Source organism: Thalassophryne amazonica, chromosome 11 (assembly GCF_902500255.1).
Source record: "Thalassophryne amazonica chromosome 11, fThaAma1.1, whole genome shotgun sequence".
Classification (NCBI taxonomy): Eukaryota; Metazoa; Chordata; class Actinopteri; order Batrachoidiformes; family Batrachoididae; genus Thalassophryne; species Thalassophryne amazonica.
Genome location: NC_047113.1, coordinates 58,925,207 through 58,943,108, shown reverse-complemented (window position 1 = coordinate 58,943,108; position 17,902 = coordinate 58,925,207). Strand labels below are relative to the sequence as shown.

Here is a 17,902-nt window from a genome sequence, read left to right as displayed (position 1 = left end):
TCTATAGCAGCATAACTAAGGGATGGTTCAGGGTCACCTGATCCAGCCCTAACTATAAGCTTTAGCAAAAAGGAAAGTTTTAAGCCTAATCTTAAAAGTAGAGAGGGTGTCTGTCTCCCTGATCTGAATTGGGAGCTGGTTCCACAGGAGAGGAGCCTGAAAGCTGAAGGCTCTGCCTCCCATTCTACTCTTACAAACCCTAGGAACTACAAGTAAGCCTGCAGTCTGAGAGCGAAGCGCTCTATTGGGGTGATATGGTACTACGAGGTCCCTAAGATAAGATGGGACCTGATTATTCAAAACCTTATAAGTAAGAAGAAGAATTTTAAATTCTATTCTAGAATTAACAGGAAGCCAATGAAGAGAGGCCAATATGGGTGAGATATGCTCTGTCCTTCTAGTCCCCGCCAGTACTCTAGCTGCAGCATTTTGAATTAACTGAAGGCTTTTTAGGGAACTTTTAGGACAACCTGATAATAATGAATTACAATAGTCCAGCCTAGAGGAAATAAATGCATGAATTAGTTTTTCAGCATCACTCTGAGACAAGACCTTTCTAATTTTAGAGATATTGCGTAAATGCAAAAAAGCAGTCCTACATATTTGTTTAATATGCGCTTTGAATGACATATCCTGATCAAAAATGACTCCAAGATTTCTCACAGTATTACTAGAGGTCAGGGTAATGCCATCCAGAGTAAGGATCTGGTTAGACACCATGTTTCTAAGATTTGTGGGGCCAAGTACAATAACTTCAGTTTTATCTGAGTTTAAAAGCAGGAAATTAGAGGTCATCCATGTCTTTATGTCTGTAAGACAATCCTGCAGTTTAGCTAATTGGTGTGTGTCCTCTGGCTTCATGGATAGATAAAGCTGGGTATCATCTGCATAACAATGAAAATTTAAGCAATACCGTCTAATAATACTGCCTAAGGGAAGCATGTATAAAGTGAATAAATTTGGTCCTAGCACAGAACCTTGTGGAACTCCATAATTAACTTTAGTCTGTGAAGAAGATTCCCCATTTACATGAACAAATTGTAATCTATTAGATAAATATGATTCAAACCACCGCAGCGCAGTGCCTTTATACCTATGGCATGCTCTAATCTCTGTAATAAAATTTTATGGTCAACAGTATCAAAAGCAGCACTGAGGTCTAACAGAACAAGCACAGAGATGAGTCCACTGTCCGAGGCCATAAGAAGATCATTTGTAACCTTCACTAATGCTGTTTCTGTACTATGATGAATTCTAAAACCTGACTGAAACTCTTCAATAGACCATTCCTCTGCAGATGATCAGTTAGCTGTTTTACAACTACCCTTTCAAGAATTTTTGAGAGAAAAGGAAGGTTGGAGATTGGCCTATAATTAGCTAAGATAGCTGGGTCAAGTGATGGCTTTTTAAGTAATGGTTTAATTACTGCCACCTTAAAAGCCTGTGGTACATAGCCAACTAACAAAGATAGATTGATCATATTTAAGATCGAAGCATTAAATAATGGTAGGGCTTCCTTGAGCAGCCTGGTAGGAATGGGGTCTAATAAACATGTTGATGGTTTGGATGAAGTAACTAATGAAAATAACTCAGACAGGACAATCGGAGAGAAAGAGTCTAACCAAATACCTGCATCACTGAAAGCAGCCAAAGATAACGATACGTCTTTGGGATGGTTATGAGTAATTTTTTCTCTAATAGTTAAAATTTTGTTAGCAAAGAAAGTCATGAAGTCATTACTAGTTAAAGTTAATGGAATACTCAGCTCAATAGAGCTCTGACTCTTTGTCAGCCTGGCTACAGTGCTGAAAAGAAACTTGGGGTTGTTATTATTTTCTTCAATTAGTGATGAGTAGAAAGATGTCCTAGCTTTACGGAGGGCTTTTTTATAGAGCAACAGACTCTTTTTCCAGGCTAAGTGAAGATCTTCTAAATTAGTGAGACGCCATTTCCTCTCCAACTTACGGGTTATCTGCTTTAAGCTACGAGTTTGTGAGTTATACCACGGAGTCAGGCACTTCTGATTTAAAGCTCTCTTTTTCAGAGGAGCTACAGCATCCAAAGTTGTCTTCAATGAGGATGTAAAACTATTGACGAGATACTCTATCTCACTTACAGAGTTTAGGTAGCTACTCTGCACTGTGTTGGTATATGGCATTAGAGAACATAAAGAAGGAATCATATCCTTAAACCTAGTTACAGCGCTTTCTGAAAGACTTCTAGTGTAATGAAACTTATTCCCCACTGCTGGGTAGTCCATCAGAGTAAATGTAAATGTTATTAAGAAATGATCAGACAGAAGGGAGTTTTCAGGGAATACTGTTAAGTCTTCTATTTCCATACCATAAGTCAGAACAAGATCTAAGATATGATTAAAGTTGTGGGTGGACTCATTTACATTTTGAGCAAAGCGAATAGAGTCTAATAATAGATTAAATGCAGTGTTGAGGCTGTCATTCTCAGCATCTGTGTGGATGTTAAAATCGCCCACTATAATTATCTTATCTGAGCTAAGCACTAAGTCAGACAAAAGGTCTGAAAATTCACAGAGAAACTCACAGTAACGACCAGGTGGACGATAGATAATAACAAATAAAACTGGTTTTTGGGACTTCCAATTTGGATGGACAAGACTAAGAGTCAAGCTTTCAAATGAATTAAAGCTCTGTCTAGGTTTTTGATTAATTAATAAGCTGGAATGGAAGATTGCTGCTAATCCTCCGCCTCGGCCCGTGCTACGAGCATTCTGACAGTTAGTGTGACTCGGGGGTGTTGACTCATTTAAACTAACATATTCATCCTGCTGTAACCAGGTTTCTGTAAGGCAGAATAAATCACTATGTTGATCAATTATTATATCATTTACCAACAGGGACTTAGAAGAGAGAGACCTAATGTTTAATAGACCACATTTAACTGTTTTAGTCTGTGGTGCAGTTGAAGGTGCTATATTATTTTTTCTTTTTGAATTTTTATGCTTAAATAGATTTTTGCTGGTTATTGGTGGTCTGGGAGCAGACACCGTCTCTATGGGGATGGGGTAATGAGGGGATGGCAGGGGGAGAGAAGCTGCAGAGAGGTGTGTAAGACTACAACTCTGCTTCCTGGTCCCAACCCTGGATAGTCACGGTTTGGAGGATTTAAGAAAATTGGCCAGATTTCTAGAAATGAGAGCTGCTCCATCCAAAGTGGGATGGATGCCGTCTCTCCTAACAAGACCAGGTTTTCCCCAGAAGCTTTGCCAATTATCTATGAAGCCCACCTCATTTTTTGGACACCACTCAGACAGCCAGCAATTCAAGGAGAACATGCGGCTAAACATGTCACTCCCGGTCCGATTGGGGAGGGGCCCAGAGAAAACTACAGAGTCCGACATTGTTTTTGCAAAGTTACACACCGATTTAATGTTAATTTTAGTGACCTCCGATTGGCGTAACCGGGTGTCATTACTGCCGACGTGAATTACATTCTTACCAAATTTACGCTTAGCCTTAGCCAGCAGTTTCAAATTTCCTTCAATGTCGCCTGCTCTGGCCCCTGGAAGACAATTGACTATGGTTGCTGGTGTCGCTAACTTCACATTTCTCAAAACAGAGTCGCCAATAACCAGAGTTTGATCCTCGGCGGGTGTGTCGCCGAGTGGGGAAAAACGGTTAGAAATGTGAACGGGTTGGCGATGTACACGGGGCTTCTGTTTAGAACTACGCTTCCTCCTCACAGTCACCCAGTCGGCCTGCTTTCCCGGCTGCTCGGGATCTGCCAGAGGGGAACTAACGGCGGCTAAGCTACCTTGGTCCGCACCGACTACAGGGGCCTGGCTAGCTGTAGAATTTTCCACGGTGCGGAGCTGAGTCTCCAATTCGCCCAGCCTGGCCTCCAAAGCTATGAATAAGCTACACTTATTACAAGTACCATTACTGCTAAAGGAGGCCGAGGAATAACTAAACATTTCACACCCAGAGCAGAAAAGTGCGGGAGAGACAGGAGAAGCCGCCATGCTAAATCGGCTAAGAGCTAGTAGCTGCGCTAAGCTAGCGGATTCCTAAAAACACGCAAAGTGAATAATGTGTAAATAATTTAGAGGTGATTCAGCAGAAGGAGTGCTTTAGTTAAGGCACGTGAAGATTACACTGGGAAACAAATCGTAATCTAGATAACTAGATGAATCTAACTGCGCAGATTAAACAGCTAACAGATACAGAAAAACACCGCTGTGCTCCGGAACAGGAAGTGATACAATACCGCAGTGAGAGCCAACCACCAGTAGAGGCAAGCAAGGATGCTGCCAATGATGAATGTCAAATCTGCATTGGGCAAGATGATGATGCTGGAACTTTTGTTTGGTGCCATTCCAATGAGATTTATAAAGATGACCGCCTGAAGAGAACATGTGAATTTCCACAGTCATTGATGATATGGGGCTGCATGTCAGTTAAAGGCACTGGGGAGATGGCTGTCATTACATCATCAATAAATGCACAAGTTTACGTTGATATTTTGGACACTTTTCTTATCCCATCAATTGAAAGGATGTTTGGGGATGATGAAATCATTTTTCAAGATGATAATGCATCTTGCCATAGAGCAAAAACTGTGAAAACATTCCTTGCAAAAAGACACATAGGGTCAATGTCATGGCCTGCAAATAGATCTTAATCCAATTGAAAATCTTTGGTGGAAGTTGAAGAAAATGGTCCATGACAAGCAGTGCTGAATTTGTAAAGTGGGAGGTCCCGGAGCGCAGCGGATGGGTGGCTCCGGTGCAGAAAAAAAAAAAAGAAACAAGCAAACAACGCTGTGCGCTACACCGAAAATAAACTGGGCATGTATTGTAGGCCTAATAACACTAGTCACACCAAATCCGGATAGAGTACAAATTCCTGTTTAATGATGTATAGTGGTCCCTCATTTATCGCGGGAGTTACGTTCTTCGCGTTCACACCGGGCGCGACATGAGCGACTGCATCCACAGGTTGTCATGTAATCCCTATGTAAGGACGCGTTTTGGCGCAAAACCGCGCAGCGCGACGCAAATGAAGCGATTTTGAGCGTTTTGCGCATGTGTGGCGCGATATTGCGTCGCGTCATGTCGTGTTGCCCTCCTCCCCAAGTTGAAAAATTTGAACTTTTTCGTCTCGTCGCGCCGTGATGACCAATCAGGGACTGAATATGTAGTGACGTGGAGATGTCTGGAGTTTGACTGAAGATGTGAACATGTCCTGTATCTCGTAGCAGCCTGTGAGCAGGACTTATGTCTCTTTTGTCCTTTATTTAACAATTATGAGAGAGTTTTTGGAGCGAGCAGCAGCCTCACAGCAGTGGGAGCGGAGTTTTTCTTTTTATTTTACGTGCACACGTGAGGGAATTATCCATGGAGATTATTTTACTTATTAACTACACAGATGTATAATAAAGTAAATGGTGACTGGTTTCTAAAGACAATTATGACAGAGTTTTTTTGGGAAAGAGCGAGGAGCAGCCTCACAGCAAGCCGCGGAGTTTCTTTCTTTCTTTCTTTCTTTCTTTTTTTTATGTGCGCTCGCGAGCGAATCGTCTGTGTGGAGAATATTTTATTAATTAACTACACAGATGTATAATAAAGCAAATGGTGACTGGTTTCTAAACACAATTATGACAGAGTTTTTTGGGGGAAGAGTGAGCTGCAGCAAGCAGTGGAGTTTCTTTTTTTTTAATTGTTTACACGTGCGCGCGTGAACGGGACAGTTGGTCCTCAAACTGGGTCCCGCAGAGGTGGAAGGACCGCCGAAAGCGGCCGTCATCCAGACGCAGCTCCTGCAGCAAATAATGATACTCTCTGTATTGGGAGCTTTTTACAACAACTCGCTCCGTGATCAAGGTCCGTCATGATGACTTGACGCCGAGCGGAATGGAAGCTCCTCCTATTTGATGACGCACCGGGGCGAATTTTCGCAGCGAAAGTCCACCCAAGAAGAGCGACACACTAGGTGAAGGAGGCGCGTCCGTTGCCACGCGACCCCCGCGAATTTGTAGCGTCTGATCGCGCCCGGTGTGAACGCGAAGTAGCGCTATTTTTTACACTTATTATAGATGCTTTAAGGCTGTAAAACCCCTCACTACACACTTTTCTCAAACAGGCATTAACATTTTCTGACTTTTCTCTCTTGTGTAAACACTCTCTTTTTTCTTCTGTGCAAGAAGATTATAAACAGACACACACAGAACACAATGCGCGGCTCTCCCTTCGCTCACTGCCTCCGGAGGTATGGATGCAGGACCCGCAAAGAATCCAAGTCCTCTCTCGGTGGCCACGGAGCTCTGCGGCTACTGTCAACATCCGGATCAAAACAGCGAGCGTAGCCCCTGGACCTGTTGCCAGATTTGGTGCAATTCCGCACAGCAGACAGGAGGGTGGCGGTGTGATTGGCAGTGAGAGCAATCGCAGTGATTTTTTTTAATATTTTGTTAGTCAAGAGAGGTGGCGGATCACGGATCCAGTATAAATAGCTGGCGGAGCCAATGTCAGAGGTTCCGGAGCGCGCGTCTGAGGTTCCGGAGCGCGCTCTGGCTTGCTCCCCCTCAAATTAAGCCCTGATGACAAGGCTCCAACCTGCAAAGCTGATCTGGCAACAGCAATCAGAGAAAGTTGGAGCCAGATTGATGAAGAGTACTGTTTGTCACTCATTAAGTCCATGCCTCAGACTGCAAGCTGTTATAAAAGCCAGAGGTGGTGCAACAAAATACTAGTGATGTGTTGGAGCGTTCTTTTGTTTTTCATGATTCCATAATTTCTTTCCTCAGAATTGAGTGGTTCCATATTTTTTTCCCTCTGCTTGGTCTAAAAAAGTAACCGTTACTGACTGCCACAATTTTTTTTCCTGATTTCTTATAGTGTTTCTTAAAGCCAGAAAGTTGCCATTTGAAATGACTTTAGTTTTGTGTCATGTCTGTGATCTGCTTTTTTCTATAAAATTAAACAACTGAATGAACATCCTCCGAGGCCGGTGATTCCATAATTTTTGCCAGGGGTTGTATAAAAGCAGTTTGAACATAATAGTTTTGAGTTTGTAGCGTCAACAGCAGATGCTGCTATTGTTGTGAACACCCCCTTTTCTACTTTTTTTTTTTACTAATAGCCCAATTTCATAGCCTTACGAGTGTGCATATCATGAATGCTTGGTCTTGTTGGATTTGTGAGAATCTACTGAATCTACTGGTACCTTGTTTCCCATGTAACAATAAGAAATATATTCAAAACCCGGATTAATCTTTTTAGTCACATAGCACTACTATTATTCTGAACACTACTGTATATATATATATATATATATATATATATATATATATATATATATATATATATATATATATATCAATACCAAAAAGAAAAAAAAAGCACAGACAATATAGATTAATCAGTGAACAAAGAATAGTGCACACTGCACAACCAAAAAAAAAAAAAACAATAAATAAACCAGTTAACCTAATTCTTCATACTATAACAAGTAATTATATTGTTTTTAAAAAGTCTTTTTAAGCCAACTAAGGTACCAGATAATTTAATGCTATCAGAACAGTTATTCTAAATATTTACACCTTTTATGGAAACACTGACTTTTTACAGTAGTTTGAGTCTTAAGTTTATCAAATAATAATGTTCCTCTCAAATTATATCTGGACTCCCTCATTTTAAACAGCTCCCGGACATGTTGAGGTAAAAGTTTATTTTTAACTTTATACATGATTTGTATTGTGATATAATCAACCAAGTCAAAATATGTTAACAGACAAATAGTGGGTTTGTTGGCTCACAATGTGTTTTATTACTGAAAACTCTTATAGTTTTCTTTTTTATAAAGCATATTGGATTTGTATTTGTTTTATATGCGTTTCCCCAAACCTCAGTGCAATAGTTCATATATGGGACAAGTAATAAATGTATTTTTTTTGACAGGTGATATACTGATACTGCTATGATGTGGCAGTACTGAGGTAATATCACATCACGTCATCTTATACCATATGGAAATCTTTGATAGTCTGGTTATTATCAGAAACACTGTTTGGAAAATGGCAAGATATCGCTGACACTAAATCCATTTTCATTAGCTCAATTCATTTGAGTCTTGCCTTGTGTTATCCCCTATAATCAAAGTTGGTTCAGATCCCTTGGCTTCAGAGTTAATTTGCAAAGTGTTTCGGCCTTTATGATGTTTTGAATGATTGTCAGTGTTGCGCTACTTTTCCATAAATTAGCCATACCTTTTCTCACAAGGCTCATGCTGTACATCGTGGATATGGATCACTTTCCCCTTTAATCATGCTCCAAATTAACCAGGTGGGGCTTGTTTCTTCGCTATTCAGTGATTGCCAATTAATTATCATAATAGATATTCATCATAATTGCAAGTACGTCGCGGGTTATGGGGCCATTTCCCTTCATATTTTTTATAATTCAAGTTTTTATTTATTTTATATTTAGTCAACAAGCAAAACAAACATATAAACATCAACTGCAACAGGTAGTAGAGGCATAGGAGCAAAAACTGTCCCATTGTTCTATTACAGCCTCATTTTTTCCTTTTAGCTTTCCCAGCATTTTTTCACATGCTGCGTTTTCAGTCATTCTTTCTCTCCATGTTTTGAGAGTTGGAGTCTGGGGTGCTTTCCATACCATCAAAATAAGACGAGCATAAGTGACAAATCCAGTAGTCGGCACTCTAAAAACTGACTCATTAACCTGCAGTACCACACCTCTGTCTCCCAACAGACACAGATTTGGCGACAAAGGTAATTTGCGCTGTAACCAACCCTCCATGTGCTTTACAACTCTATTCCATATTGGAAAAAACCAGAGGACATTCCCATAAAGCATGCAACAAAGTACCTTTGTCTTTTTGGCATTTCCAGCACAAGTCATCTTTACTAATGCCCATCTTATGAAGTCGAAATGGGGTAAAATAATACCTATTTAATATTTTGTATTGTATAAATTTAGTCATTTCCCATCATTTTTCTGCTGGTGTTAAATGGATGATCACACACATTAGGTTAATTAATGGTCTAGTGGTTAAGCTGTTGGGCTTGAGACCAGAGGATCCTCGGTTCAACTTCCAGCCTGACCGGAAAATCACTAAGGGCCCTTGGGCAAGGTCCTTAAAACCCCTAGTTGCTCCCGGTGTGTAGTGAGTGCCTTGTGTGGCAGCACCCTGACATTGCAGTGAATGTAAGGCATTATTATAAGTGCTTTGAGCGTCTGATGCAGATGGAAAAGTGCTATATAAATGCAGTCCGTTTACCATTTAGTTGGGGACTGCGACCTGCAGAAACAGTCCTGTGGGGAATAACGTACAAGGAGCAGGGAGCTTTTTTGTATTTCACACAAAGTGCTATAGGGTTAAGTGAAACATGTCAAGGCTTTTCTCTTTTTCCAGCAGACTGGGTAAAGAAAGCATGCAGCCTGTGATTGTAGCAGTTATAAACATGAAAGAAGAGGGACAAGAGTTGAAACGTTATTAAGATGTCATCAGCTTTCGAAGTCCCCGTTATAACCATTTAAGGACACGGAGCCCGTGTGTTTATTTCTGTCTTTTCTGTGTTTGTTCAAGACTCTAATGCTGACTAGAGGAGTCATTTAACCCTCTTTCCTTCTTTTTATCAATCAATCAATCAATTTTTTTTTTATATAGCGCCAAATCACAACAATCAGTTGCCCCAAGGCGCTTTATATTGTAAGGCAAGGCCATACAATAATTATGTAAAACCCCAACGGTCAAAACGACCCCCTGTGAGCAAGCACTTGGCTACAGTGGGAAGGAAAAACTCCCTTTTAACAGGAAGAAACCTCCAGCAGAACCAGGCTCAGGGAGGGGCAGTCTTCTGCTGGGACTGGTTGGGGCTGAGGGAGAGAACCAGGAAAAAGACATGCTGTGGAGGGGAGCAGAGATCGATCACTAATGATTAAATGCAGAGTGGTGCATACAGAGCAGAAAGAAAAAGAAACAGTGCATCATGGGAACCCCCCAGCAGTCTACGTCTATAGCAGCATAACTAAGGGATGGTTCAGGGTCACCTGATCCAGCCCTAACTATAAGCTTTAGCAAAAAGGAAAGTTTTAAGCCTAATCTTAAAAGTAGAGAGGGTGTCTGTCTCCCTGATCTGAATTGGGAGCTGGTTCCACAGGAGAGGAGCCTGAAAGCTGAAGGCTCTGCCTCCCATTCTACTCTTACAAACCCTAGGAACTACAAGTAAGCCTGCAGTCTGAGAGCGAAGCGCTCTATTGGGGTAATATGGTACTACGAGGTCCCTAAGATAAGATGGGACCTGATTATTCAAAACCTTATAAGTAAGAAGAAGAATTTTAAATTCTATTCTAGAATTAACAGGAAGCCAATGAAGAGAGGCCAATATGGGTGAGATATGCTCTCTCCTTCTAGTCCCCGTCAGCACTCTAGCTGCAGCATTTTGAATTAACTGAAGGCTTTTTAGGGAACTTTTAGGACAACCTGATAATAATGAATTACAATAGTCCAGCCTAGAGGAAATAAATGCATGAATTAGTTTTCAGCATCACTCTGAGACAAGACCTTTCTAATTTTAGAGATATTGCGTAAATGCAAAAAAGCAGTCCTACAAATTTGTTTAATATGCGCTTTGAATGACATATCCTGATCAAAATGACTCCAAGATTTCTCACAGTATTACTAGAGGTCAGGGTAATGCCATCCAGAGTAAGGATCTGGTTAGACACCATGTTTCTAAGATTTGTGGGGCCAAGTACAATAACTTCAGTTTATCTGAGTTTAAAAGCAGGAAATTAGAGGTCATCCATGTCTTTATGTCTGTAAGACAATCCTGCAGTTTAGCTAATTGGTGTGTGTCCTCTGGCTTCATGGATAGATAAAGCTGGGTATCATCTGCGTAACAATGAAAATTTAAGCAATACCGTCTAATAATACTGCCTAAGGGAAGCATGTATAAAGTGAATAAAATTGGTCCTAGCACAGAACCTTGTGGAACTCCATAATTAACTTTAGTCTGTGAAGAAGATTCCCCATTTACATGAACAAATTGTAATCTATTAGACAAATATGATTCAAACCACCGCAGTGCAGTGCCTTTAATACCTATAGCATGCTCTAATCTCTGTAATAAAATTTTATGGTCAACAGTATCAAAAGCAGCACTGAGATCTAACAGAACAAGCACAGAGATGAGTCCACTGTCCGAGGCCATAAGAAGATCATTTGTAACCTTCACTAATGCTGTTTCTGTACTATGATGAATTCTAAAACCTGACTGAAACTCTTCAAATAGACCATTCCTCTGCAGATGATCAGTTAGCTGTTTTACAACTACCCTTTCAAGAATTTTTGAGAGAAAAGGAAGGTTGGAGATTGGCCTATAATTAGCTAAGATAGCTGGGTCAAGTGATGGCTTTTTGAGTAATGGTTTAATTACTGCCACCTTAAAAGCCTGTGGTACATAGCCAACTAACAAAGATAGATTGATCATATTTAAGATCGAAGCATTAAATAATGGTAGGGCTTCCTTGAGCAGCCTGGTAGGAATGGGGTCTAATAAACATGTTGATGGTTTGGATGAAGTAACTAATGAGAATAACTCAGACAGAACAATCGGAGAGAAAGAGTCTAACCAAATACCGGCATCACTGAAAGCAGCCAAAGATAACGATACGTCTTTGGGATGGTTATGAGTAATTTTTTCTCTAATAGTTAAAATTTTGTTAGCAAAGAAAGTCATGAAGTCATTACTAGTTAAAGTTAATGGAATACTCAGCTCAATAGAGCTCTGACTCTTTGTCAGCCTGGCTACAGTGCTGAAAAGAAACCTGGGGTTGTTCTTATTTTCTTCAATTAGTGATGAGTAGAAAGATGTCCTAGCTTTACGGAGGGCTTTTTTATAGAGCAACAGACTCTTTTTCCAGGCTAAATGAAGATCTTCTAAATTAGTGAGACGCCATTTCCTCTCCAACTTACGGGTTATCTGCTTTAAGCTACGAGTTTGTGAGTTATACCACGGAATCAGACACTTCTGATTTAAAGCTCTCTTTTTCAGAGGAGCTACAGCATCCAAAGTTGTCTTCAATGAGGATGTAAAACTATTGACGAGATACTCTATCTCCCTTACAGAGTTTAGGTAGCTACTCTGCACTGTGTTGGTATATGGCATTAGAGAACATAAAGAAAGAATCATATCCTTAAACCTAGTTACAGCGCTTTCTGAAAGACTTCTAGTGTAATGAAACTTATTCCCCACTGCTGGGTAGTCCATCAGAGTAAATGTAAATGTTATTAAGAAATGATCAGACAGAAGGGAGTTTTCAGGGAATACTGTTAAGTCTTCTATTTCCATACCATAAGTCAGAACAAGATCTAAGATATGATTAAAGTGGTGGGTGGACTCATTTACTTTTTGAGCGAAGCCAATAGAGTCTAATAATAGATTAAATGCAGTGTTGAGGCTGTCATTCTCAGCATCTGTGTGGATGTTAAAATCGCCCACTATAATTATCTTATCTGAGCTAAGCACTAAGTCAGACAAAAGGTCTGAAAATTCACAGAGAAACTCACAGTAACGACCAGGTGGACGATAGATAGTAACAAATAAAACTGGTTTTTGGGACTTCCAATTTGGATGGACAAGACTAAGAGACAAGCTTTCAAATGAATTAAAGCTCTGTCTGGGTTTTGGATTAATTAATAAGCTGGAATGGAAGATTGCTGCTAATCCTCCACCCCGGCCCGTGCTACGAGCATTCTGACAGTTAGTGTGACTCGGGGGTGTTGACTCATTTAAACTAACATATTCATCCTGCTGTAACCAGGTTTCTGTTAGGCAGAATAAATCAATATGTTGATCAATTATTATATCATTTACCAACAGGGACTTAGAAGAGAGAGACCTAATGTTTAATAGACCACATTTAACTATTTTAGTCTGTGGTGCAGTTGAAGGTGCTATATTATTTTTTCTTTTTGAATTTTTATGCTTAAATAGATTTTTGCTGGTTATTGGTAGTCTGGGAGCAGGCACCGTCTCCACGGGGATGGGGCAATGAGGGGATGGCAGGGGGAGAGAAGCTGCAGAGAGGTGTGTAAGACTACAACTCTGCTTCCTGGTCCCAACCCTGGATAGTCACGGTTTGGAGGATTTAAGAAAATTGACCAAATTTCTAGAAATGAGAGCTGCTCCATCCAAAGTGGGATGGCTGCCGTCTCTCCTAACAAGACCAGGTTTTCCCCAGAAGCTTTGCCAATTATCTAAGAAGCCCACCTCATTTTTTGGACACCACTCAGACAGCCAGCAATTCAAGGAGAACAAGCGGCTAAACATGTCACTCCCGGTCTGATTGGGGAGGGGCCCAGAGAAAACTACAGAGTCCGACATTGTTTTTGCAAAGTTACACACCGATTTAATGTTAATTTTAGTGACCTCCGATTGGCGTAACCGGGTGTCATTACTGCCGACGTGAATTACAATCTTACCAAATTTACGCTTAGCCTTAGCCAGCAGTTTCAAATTTCCTTCAATGTCGCCTGCTCTGGCCCCCGGAAGACAATTGACTATGGTTGCTGGTGTCGCTAACTTCACATTTCTCAAAACAGAGTCGCCAATAACCAGAGTTTGATCCTCGGCGGGTGTATCGTCGAGTGGGGAAAAACGGTTAGAGATGTGAACGGGTTGGCGGTGTACACGGGGCTTCTGTTTAGGGCTACGCTTCCTCCTCACAGTCACCCAGTCGGCCTGCTTTCCCGGCTGCTCGGGATCTGCCAGGGGGGAACTAACGGCGGCTAAGCTACCTTGGTCCGCACCGACTACAGGGGCCTTGCTAGCTGTAGAATTTTCCACGGTGCGGAGCCGAGTCTCCAATTCGCCCAGCCTGGCCTCCAAAGCTACGAATAAGCTACACTTATTACAAGTACCATTACTGCTAAAGGAGGCCGAGGAATAACTAAACATTTCACACCCAGAGCAGAAAAGTGCGGGAGAGACAGGAGAAGCCGCCATGCTAAATCGGCTAAGAGCTAGTAGCTACGCTAAGCTAGCGGATTCCTAAAAACACGCAAAGTGAATAATGTGTAAATAATTTAGAGGTGATTCAGCAGAAGGAGTGCTTTAGTTAAGGCACGTAAAGATTACACTGGGAAACAAATCGTAATCTAGATAACTAGGTCAATCTAACTGCGCAGATTAAACAGCTAACGGATACAGAAAAACACCGCTGTGCTCCGGAACAGGAAGCGATACAATACCGCAGTGAGAGCCAACCACCAGTAGAGTCAAGTAAAAAAGTAAAAAAAAAGTAAAAAGGTAAAAAAGTAAAAAAGTCTTGAAAAAGACTATTAGTTCAAAGTCCAAAGCAGCAGGTAGCAGTCTCTGTGTAAACAGTCCCAACAGAGAGCCAAGATACTGATGCAATCTCCCAAACAGGAAACAGGAAACTCATTATTAACACTTATTAACTCATGCCTTGTCTTTAACATATACCAATTTTTCCTTATTGTCTTTCCTTACCAACAGAGGTTCGATCTGAAGAGAGGGGCATATTGGAACGAGCCGGGGTTGTCCAGAGCCTCACAGTGGGCGTGGCTCCAATCATTGTGGTCATGGCTAGTGTGTGCACTTTCACTCTACACATGGCTTTGGGATATGATCTTACAGCAGCTGAGGTATTAAACTGTATATGTGGTACCACGGATACTGTGTCCACTGAAAATATCTTCATGCTTGGTGCAGCTCGATTCGGGTTCTCATTTCTTGTTAAGAAAAGCAATGACAGCTTGCTGACTTCCTTTTTCAAGGTGCTTGTGTTTGGCCCTATGAGGAATGTCAGAGTAACTGAAATAGCATGACACCTATGGAAGTTTCTTCTCACTAGAGCCAGATAAATCATTCCATTCAGATTATCTGATACAGATTAGTAACCATGAATGCAGGGATCTCATCATGGTATTTATTAAAATGATTTACCTCCTACCTGAGAGTAACAAGACCTTTTTCTGTTGAATTCGGAAACTGTTCGGAAACTTTACCCCCCTGTTCCCATTGAATGTGGCATCCTGCAAGTTTTATTATTCGGGCCTTTGTTATTCATTATGCATGCATCACTTTAGATATATGTATAATATTCTTTGTTACTGACATGCAGTTTCACAAAGTTTCACCTGGCAGCACTTTGTCACCGAAGAACCTTTTTTACTGATTAGAAGACATTTAATGTAAGAAGGTGACAAACATCATTCTCTCAAAACTGGCGTAATTGTATTTTGCCCTCCTAGCTCTGACAACATCGTTAAAAATCTTGTGTTTTCTAGATTTCTTTGAATTTAAACAAGTCAGATTAGAACAGCTAAATTAAAGTTATTTTTATCTTTTAAATACCTGGAAAAGGTCATTCATTCTTTCATCACTTCTTGCCTGGACAACTGTAATTTCTCTCTACATGACGTTGACCCATTCAAGCATTTCTTGACTATAAATGGTCCTAATTACAGCTGCTAGATGTTTGACTGGAAGAAAGAAAAGACAACACTAGTCCTTTTCTGGCGCACATAGTTTCCAAAAAATGCAGAATTGACTTTAAAAATAATTGTTTGTTTTTAAAGCTCACAATGGAATTGATATACAAGTATAATACATCAGTAATCTACTAATTCCATATTCTGCCCCAAGAAATCTAAAAAGAAAGAACAAAAAGAATCCAACTTTACTGCTTACAGCTAAAGAGTCCTTTGAAAAAAACATTTCAATCCAAATCTGGATCATCTTGGAGGAAGAATAGCGACACAATGATGTGCAGTCCAGATCAATAGTGTTTGAGTTATGTATCCAGACACACAAATTCAATTACAGTATTCCTTCTACCCTTTCCTTTTGCCCGAGGGTGAGAGTGAATCAAATAATTCCAATATTCCTGCAGGTTGTAAAATAAAGGACAGCGATATCATCCGTTGAGATGACCTTTTTGAGAACTAATCAAATGAACGAAACATTTAAAATTGATGTGAGAGCAGGTTGTCTCCTGTGAGTTTTTGTACATGCCGTAGTTTCAGCCACTACTGGTTGTGCAGTGGATTAAAGAACATTTTTCATGATGTTCAAGTGGTTAAGTAATGGTCTTATGACCAGAGGATCCTCAGTTCAAATCCCCATCAGAACAGAAAATCACTAAGGGCACTTGGGTAAGGTCCTTAACGCCTATGTTCCTCCTGATGTGCCACTGAGCACCTTGTATGTCAGCACCTTGAGACATCTTTGTGGGTGAATGTGAGGCTTTGCTGTAAAATGCTTTGACCATGAAAATGTGATATAAATGCAGTCCATTTACCATTTGGATGCAGCCGGAATCAAAAAAGTAAATGTTTCTGTTTCTGCACACAACTGTCTCAGGCTTTCACTGTGGTTGCTGTTTTCAACTCCATGACTTTTGCCCTGAAAGTCACACCGATGGCTGTAAGGTCGCTATCTGAAGGTTCTGTGGCAGTCAAAAGATTTCAGGTAAAAAAAAAAAAGGACTTTTTACCACTCTTACAGAATGGGTACAGAACACCTTTTCATTATTTTGGGGTGGGAGTGTGTGTGTGTGTGTGTGTGTGTGTGTGTGTGTGTGTGTGTGTGTGTGTGTGTGTGTGTGTGTGTGTGTGTGCGCGTGCGTGCGTGCGTGCGTGCGTGCGTGCGTGCGTGCGTGCGTGTGTGTGCTACCGATAAAGTATTAGTGGGAGACAGGATGCATGGAGCAGCTCTCCAGTCACAGCCAGTGGATTATGTAATTTCTTCAAATGTGTAATGTGTCTTGGTGGCTTCCAACATGATTCTTCTTTGTGCACAATTACTCCGTTTTAGACAGTGACCTGCTCCATGCAGATTCATAATGTTTTGCCAAACTCTTTCCAATTCTTAATACTTTAACTGAATTCAAAGTCCTTTAAACAGGTACTACACATACTGTATTGGCCTAAATATAAGACACCCCTGATGATAAGACATCCACCACCACCACCTTTTGTTGTTGTTGTTGTTGTTGTTGTCTAAAACATATTTTTTGGGGAAAATACTTTCTATTATTTTGCTTTTACATGTATGACATGTAAAAGCATGTATGTCATGTATGTACAGTGTGACATACATGACATACATGCTTTACATGTATGACATGTAAAAGCCTAATCTGTGATGAGATGTTGGGGTTTTTTCCTGTGTGCCTGAACCCCACTCGGCAGTTTTATGTGGTGAACGAACTCAGTAACTAACAGGAGACATACTTCAAAAACAGATGTACAACCCTAATTCCAATGAAGTTGAGACGTTGTGTAAAATGTAAGTAAAAACAGAATACAATGATTTGCAAATCCTCTTCAACCTATATTCAACTGAATACACCACAAAGACAAGATATTTAATGTTAAAACTGATAAACTTTATTGTATTTGTGCAAATATTTGCTCATTTTGAAATGGATGCCTGCAACACGTTTCAAAAAAGCTGGGACAGTGGTATGTTTACCACTGTGTTACATCACCTTTCCTTCTAACAACACTTAATAAGCATTTGGAAACTGAGGACACTAATTGTTGAAGCTTTGTAGGTGGATTTCTTTCCCATTCTTGCTTGATGTACAACTTCAGTTGTTCAATAGTCCGGGGTCTCCGTTGTCATATTTTGCGCTTCATAATGCGCCACACATTTTCAATGGGCGACAGGTCTGGACTGCAGGCAGGCCAGTCTAGTACCCGCACTCTTTTACTATAAAGCCACGCTGTCGTAACACGTGCAGAATGTGGTTTGACATTGTCTTGCTGAAATAAGCAGGGACGTCCCTGAAAAAGGTGTTGCTTGGATGGCAGCATGTGTTGCTCCAAAACCTGGATGTAGCTTTCAGCATTGATGGTGCCATCACAGA

At 40.7% G+C, this 17,902-nt stretch overlaps 1 protein-coding gene across 1 annotated transcript in view; it reads left to right on the top strand.

Annotated features, from left to right (window-relative positions):
- Positions 1 to 17,902, top strand: part of wu:fb13g09 (multidrug resistance-associated protein 5) — a 141,292-nt gene that overhangs the window by 64,871 nt on the left and 58,519 nt on the right. Inside the window, 2 exon segments of the mRNA XM_034181897.1 lie at positions 14,524 to 14,672; positions 16,393 to 16,500. Of these exon segments, the coding sequence (XP_034037788.1) occupies positions 14,524 to 14,672; positions 16,393 to 16,500 (257 nt within the window).